At 31.3% G+C, this 6,646-nt stretch overlaps 1 protein-coding gene across 1 annotated transcript in view; it reads left to right on the top strand.

Moving 5' to 3' along the window:
* Positions 1-6,646, top strand: part of LOC107722113 (glypican-6-like) — a 56,830-nt gene that overhangs the window by 9,868 nt on the left and 40,316 nt on the right. Inside the window, exon 3 of the mRNA XM_016530340.1 lies at positions 4,879-5,270. Within this exon, the coding sequence (XP_016385826.1) occupies positions 4,879-5,270 (392 nt within the window). The remainder of the gene's footprint in view (positions 1-4,878; positions 5,271-6,646) is intronic.

The following is a 6,646-nucleotide window of genomic DNA, read 5'->3' as shown; positions in this document are numbered from 1 at the left end:
TCCACTCTTATTAAATGTACCATTATTCTTCTAGTATATGGAACTGACCAACTTCAGTGATTATGTGTGATTTAGTAGCAAATTGAAGAAAAGTTTGTTTTTCAAGGCACTTTGTGACTTTTCTTAAAAAGTGTAAAATTATGACAAAATCTGATTTCTTGATCATTTGATATTTTATAAGAGTGATTTTATAATTTCAAAATATAGAGAAAAAGTAGAAATGAATGACTAATAAGCCAATAAGTGCTCCTCTGCTGCTGACTACTGGTTACAGTTATGATTTGATGTATTTTTATTTTATTTTACATAAGTGTTTGTTTACCACAAAGTATATTTTGGTCATGCCATTAAAAATAAAATTCAAACTGGATCATTTTAGAGCTTTAAAGTGCTGGAAATGGCTGTGTGAAATGCTTATAAGTCATTGAAAAGTGCTTGAATTTCTCTCTCAAAAGGTTGTACAAACCCTGAAATGAATGATGTAATGCATTCGACTATTTCTACCACAACACCATGGTTACAGCTAGCGTTACTGCTTCTGGTTTCCTGACGTATGTCAGCGCTGTTTATAACAGAGAATTCTGTGCAGAATTTGAATGATTCTCACTAGATCTCGCAGCAACCTTATGATTGTGCGGCGAATTCAAACGCTTCTCGCTGGATAATCAACGGAACTTTGGCTCCCGAGTAAAGCTGTTCTGAGCTCGGACGCTAGTGACGCCAAAAGAAAGAAAGAAACACAACAAAACCACTTCTAGCTTATTTTAAACCTCTAACCTCTAAGAAAGAAAGAAGAAAGAACCAGTTCGCGGAAATGAATCGGACTTTGCATCACTACTCTCTTCACTTCTTTCAGCGTCCTTTTATCTGCCGGCGGAAACTTTACTGGCAGCTGATAGGTCGGCGTCACGTTGTTTAACGATGACTGACAGCTTCATGTGCCAATGAGCAGTCAAGGGAGGCGGCCTAATAGATCGACAGGGAAAGGGGAGAGAGAGAGAGAAAGAAAAACACAGGCACTCCCACAAGGACATTTATGGACGTAACACTCCCTCCCTTAAGAACAAACTCGTTTGCAAAAAACCCCAAAAAACATACCAACTATACTCTCGAGAGAGCATCAGCTAAGACATTCTCCGAACCCTTCTTATGTCTGATTTCTAGATTGTAGTTCTGGACAATAAACGCATTAAACGCTGATTGTGGTTGTACATTCGAGTTAAAAACACAAGAGGATTGTGATCTGTATATAACACAATCGGAAGACTACTGGAACCAAGGTAGACTTCAAAGCGTTGTAATGCGAGCAATAAAGCAAGAGCTTCTCTTTCAATACTTGAATAATTCAGCTGATGTTTGTTAAACTCACGAGAATAATAACTAATAGGATGTTCTATCCCATTCTCATCCTCTTGAATAAGAAGAGCACCAGAACCCACGGCGCTTGCATCAACCTCTAGTTTAAACTTTCGAGTACAGTCAGGTGCCATTAAAACAGGTGCATTACACATCAAAGTTTTGACTGAATCAAAAGCATGCTGACTCTCAGCAGACGGGATAAGTAGTGAAGTAAGAGGACTCAACGACAGTCGTGAAATTCGTACAGAAGCTACGATAATAGCATTAGTATTATTAGATAGTATTATTTTTTCTGGAAACTTATCTTCTCTACATTTAAAGATAAATATAGTACTTTTCACTCCACTTCATTTCTATCAAGGTCCATGCAGTAGAAAGTCGTTACTGTGTAGCAGCTTTGAAAGTCAGTGGGTGATATTTTTTTGACAGCCTATCAGTAATCACTCTTCTAGGGTTGCGTGAAGTGATTTCCCAGCATTTGTTGAACACTGACCAGGTGCAAATGTGATATTTATTTACAACAATTCAATAATAAGAAGTTAATATTGTGGTATGTATTCGACACAATATTGTATTGATTTAGCAAAATTGTGTAAATGAAAATATTACCTAAAGCCACAGAACAACTATTGTAAAAATAGTAAAAAAAAATCTGTTTTTACAGCTTTCACTTGTAATGGAGTAATATGGAGTTGTGTACTTTGTCCGCCTCTGCTGACAACACATTTGTGTAATTGCTTATTATTGCTTATTATTATTATTAGTTTTTTATTATTGTTTGCTTCTGTCCCATTTAATCTAAAAAAAAATGTAAAATCACAGATTAATTCAAAGATTAAATATTTATCATCCTTCCATTTCTGATGACTGTAGTTTATAACGCAGACTGTCAGATGAACGTTGCCTCCCTGAAACTCATTTCCCAAAAGCATAATGCCGTTGATGGTCCGTTTATAAGTCTATTTAATTGCTATTGTATTTTCTAAGCAAGTTTATTAATCCATTTTTTTTCTGCATTTACATTTATTATTTGGCAGACATTTTATTTTTTATTACCTTTTTGCTACCTATTTTTATTACATATTTTATTATTAATTTTTGCAATTATTATTACATAAAAAATTACTATTTGTTAGTTTTCATTATTTTATCTAAAGCGACTTTCTATGCATCTTAGCTCTACATGATAAAATACAATAACGTTTTTACATTTTGATTTGTATGTTTTGTTTTTTTATTACATGTTATTATTTTAATTTGTTTTATTTAATATTTGATTATTGTTACTTTTTTATTTATTAAGTATAAATGTATTAATTAATTATAATTAAATAATTAATTCTTTTTTATTTTATTTTTATTATTGTTAATTTTTTTTACATTTTTATTTATTTATTTTTTACTACTTTTTTTTTTTTTTTTTTACAACTGCTATTACATTTATTATTTGGCAGACAATTATTTTTTTGGCAAAGGTTTCATAATTTGATCCTAAGCAAATTTCTGTGCATCGTAGCTCTACATGATAAAGTACAATAATTTTTACTATTTAAATTTTTAAATTTAGCTTATTTTTCATTACGTTTTTAATTAATTTGATTATTTTTACTGTTTTATTCAACTACTTTATTTATTTATTTACATTTTTACAATTACTATTACATTTATTATTTAACAGACAAATATTATTTGGCAAAGGTTTCATAATTTTATCCAAAGTGGCTTTCTGTGCATCCTAGCTCTACGTGATAAAGCACAAGAACCCGTGCTGTATGATAATAAAGCACAACCTTGTGTGCCTTATTGCTTTTTTACAGTTATGCCATATTCAAATATTAAAGACAAACATTTATTGCAACATCCAGAACCGGAACGATCAGTTTTATAATTCCCAGCATGTTTTCTGTGTGAATAAATACCCCGTTTACTGTGACATTAAGAATTCAGAGGTTTCATCATGCGCTGTGATGATCGGGACGCACAAACAAAGAGCGCTGACGAGTTTGTCAGGGAGAATGTGAGCAACACTGTGCTGCGCTGCATTCAAATGAACATAATGGCATTGAGACGGACCTCATGAAGAAGCACTTCACAGAAGAAAGTCAAGAATTATCTGTTTGACCCTTCAGTTGCTTACAGTTTCAGTCTCTACAGAGCGTCCCGAATGAATGAATGAATGCTCAAACTGATTGAATATTCTTATGTGTGCCAGATTAAAGTGTAATATTGCAAAGCCATTCTTCTTTAAAGAAAGAAATAGTTTAGTTATGCATTGAAATGATTTGACTGCAGAGACCGAATCAAAAGTGAGACACGAACACAAAGAAAAGAGAAAAGCCTCATATGAAAGCAATTACAGCTGATTTGTGAACAGATCTAGTCTTAACATTACAGCACATTCACTTTGCTACTTTAGCAGAAAGTCATTAGATTCTCTCATTAACAGCTTAAAGGTGAATCAACATTCATCTAAAACAGCATTTATAGATCGCTAAGCATTTAAACTCATCTCTGGGTTATCTTTAAGCACTTAAATGTAAAGCTATGTCAGCTTTGTTTTCTGCATTTCTTGATTTCTATCTTATTGAGATTTAATTCGTTCTCAAAAAAAACCTGAATGTTTGTCTTGAGCAACTCAATTTATATTTTAGCTGAATGTCAACTATTTTAAAGACTTTTTTAACAAAACAGTATAATTGCTATATGAAAATCTATATTACAGTGAAAAACATCATTTGTTGTATATATATATATATATATATGTATATATATATATATATTCATTTATTTTATATACAACTTTTGATTTAAATAATATAAATACAAGCTTTAGAATAGATACTCATTTTAAAATGGCTAAGTTTACATCTTTTCTTTTAAGCTCTTGGTGAACTTATATAAATTAATTCAATATATTGAGTTGATTTACTTGCAGTAATATCATCTGGTATTTTCTTTCAGCTGTCTTCTCAAACTTTAATGTCTTGTAAATGCGTTATATTTCAACATATTTTTCATAACAATCTCTGAATATGCAACCAAAATGAACCAAACTGACACCGAACTCTTATTATGAATGTGTTTTCATTGAAATGAATTAAGAATAGCTACTTATATTCATTTATCACTCAATAACACATCAGTTTACTTACTAATACTGAACAATTCAAACTACACTGAAAACCATTTTCAGTCAGAAATTGCTAGTAAATATTGTACAAATAATTACAAGGAAATAGTGAGTAACAGTGAATTAAACATAAACTTTTGAAGTAAAAATGGAAATAGTGCTTTCTTGTGCTCCAATGATCTTTACTTCATTTACAACGTCGAGAAACCAGCTAAATCAGTCCATTTTCACATTTGTGAGCCTGGAGCACAAAAGCAGTCTCAAGTCGCTGGGGTATATTTGAAGCAATAGCCAACAATACATTGTATGCGTACACCCTTATGACTGGTTTTGTGCTCCAGGGTCACATTTTCAATGGACTGTAAAAGCTGTATTTCATGCTTTAACAGAGTTCTTCTTGGAGTTGCTGGAGAACACCGAACGCTCTCTGAACGAGATGTTTCTGCGCACGTATGGGAAGCCCTACTTGCAGAACGCCGAGGTCTTCCAGGGCCTGTTCGCCGAGCTGAAGCGATACTACACAGGCGGCAACGTCAATCTGGAGGAGATGCTGAACGATTTCTGGATGCGTCTGCTGGAGCGCATGTTCCAGCTCCTGAATTCCCAGTATCTCATCACCGAGGACTATCTGGAATGCATCGGCAAGTACATGGAGCAGCTTAAGCCCTTTGGAGACGTTCCCAAGAAGCTGAAGTCTCAGGTTACACGAGCGTTCATCGCCGCCCGCACCTTCGTCCAGGGCCTCATGGTTGGACGGGAAGTGGCTAACAGGGTTTCTAAGGTGAGCTAAAGTGGTGTTCATGAAGTGGTGCTAACTGGCCTGTCAGACTGATTTGTGCTTATGATTTTATGATGGAAAATGAAACCTGTAGCATCTGAGAGCATGAACTGCATTCAGTGTAAGTGAAGGTAACATGCAGAGTTCATTCATGCATGAGGTTTGAAAATACAATTATATCAGAGCATATGTTTTTAGGGCCCTTTGAAATCTGTTTTACTTTTTTCCCAAATTCCATTTTTTAGTATACGTTTTTTTCTGTTTAGATTTTTTCTGGTGATTTTTCGTTTTAATGGTTAAATTAAATGTAAAGCATGTCTAATTAATTGAAATCTTGAAAACTTATAGAATTTATTAAAAGTTTAATAAATGTAATTTTTGGGGCCCTTTGAAATGTGTTTTATTTTAGTTTAAATTTTATTGGATTCTTTTTTTCCGTTTAAATTTTTCTGGATTCCGTTTTAATTGTTAAATTAAATTTTAAAAAGTCTAATCAATTGAAATGATGAAATGTATAGAATTTAACAGTTTATTAAAGTTTTATAAATAAAATTTTTAGACCCTTATGAAATCTGTTTTATTTATTTCCATTTTTTTCAGTTTAAATTTTATTGGGTTCCGTTTTTTTTCCATTTAAATTTTTCTGGATTTCATTTAAATGGTTAAAATAAATGTAAAGCATCTCTAATTAATTTAAATCTTGAAAACTTATAGAATTTATTAAAAGTTTAATAAATTAAATTTTTGGGGCCCTTTGAAATGCGTTTTATTTTTTTCATCTTTTTAGTTTAAATTGTATTGGATTCTTTTTTTCAGTTAAAATTTTTCTGGATTCCATTTTAATTGTTAAATTAAATTTTAAAAAGTCTAATCAATTGAAATGATGAAACTTATAGAACTTAACAGTTTATTAAAGTTTTATAAATAAAATTTTTAGACCCTTATGAAATCTGTTTAATTTATTTCCATTTTGTTTTCAGTTTAAATTTTACTGGGTTTCGTTTTTTTCCATTTCCATTTTTCTCGATTTCATTTAAATGGTTAAAATAAATGTAAAGCATGTCTAATTAATTGAAATCATGAAACTTATAGAATTTAACAATTTATTAAAATGTTATAAATTAATTTTTTAGACCCTTATGAAATCTGTTTTATTTTTTTTGATTACAATTTTTAATTAATTAAAATTAAAATGTTAGGGCCCTATGAAATATGTTTTTTTTTTCTCCATCTTTTCAGTTTAAATTTTACTCTGTTATTCTATTCTGTTATTTTTTTCAGTTTTATTTTTTTCTGCATTCTGTTTTAATGGTTAAGTTAATGTTAACCATTAAACTTAATGGTTAAAACAAATTTCATTTTTTCCCATTTTATATATA

Source organism: Sinocyclocheilus rhinocerous, unplaced genomic scaffold (assembly GCF_001515625.1).
Source record: "Sinocyclocheilus rhinocerous isolate Xijiao unplaced genomic scaffold, SAMN03320098_v1.1 scaffold5016, whole genome shotgun sequence".
In the NCBI taxonomy this organism is placed as follows: domain Eukaryota; kingdom Metazoa; phylum Chordata; class Actinopteri; order Cypriniformes; family Cyprinidae; genus Sinocyclocheilus; species Sinocyclocheilus rhinocerous.
This window is presented reverse-complemented; position numbering and strand designations above follow the sequence as displayed.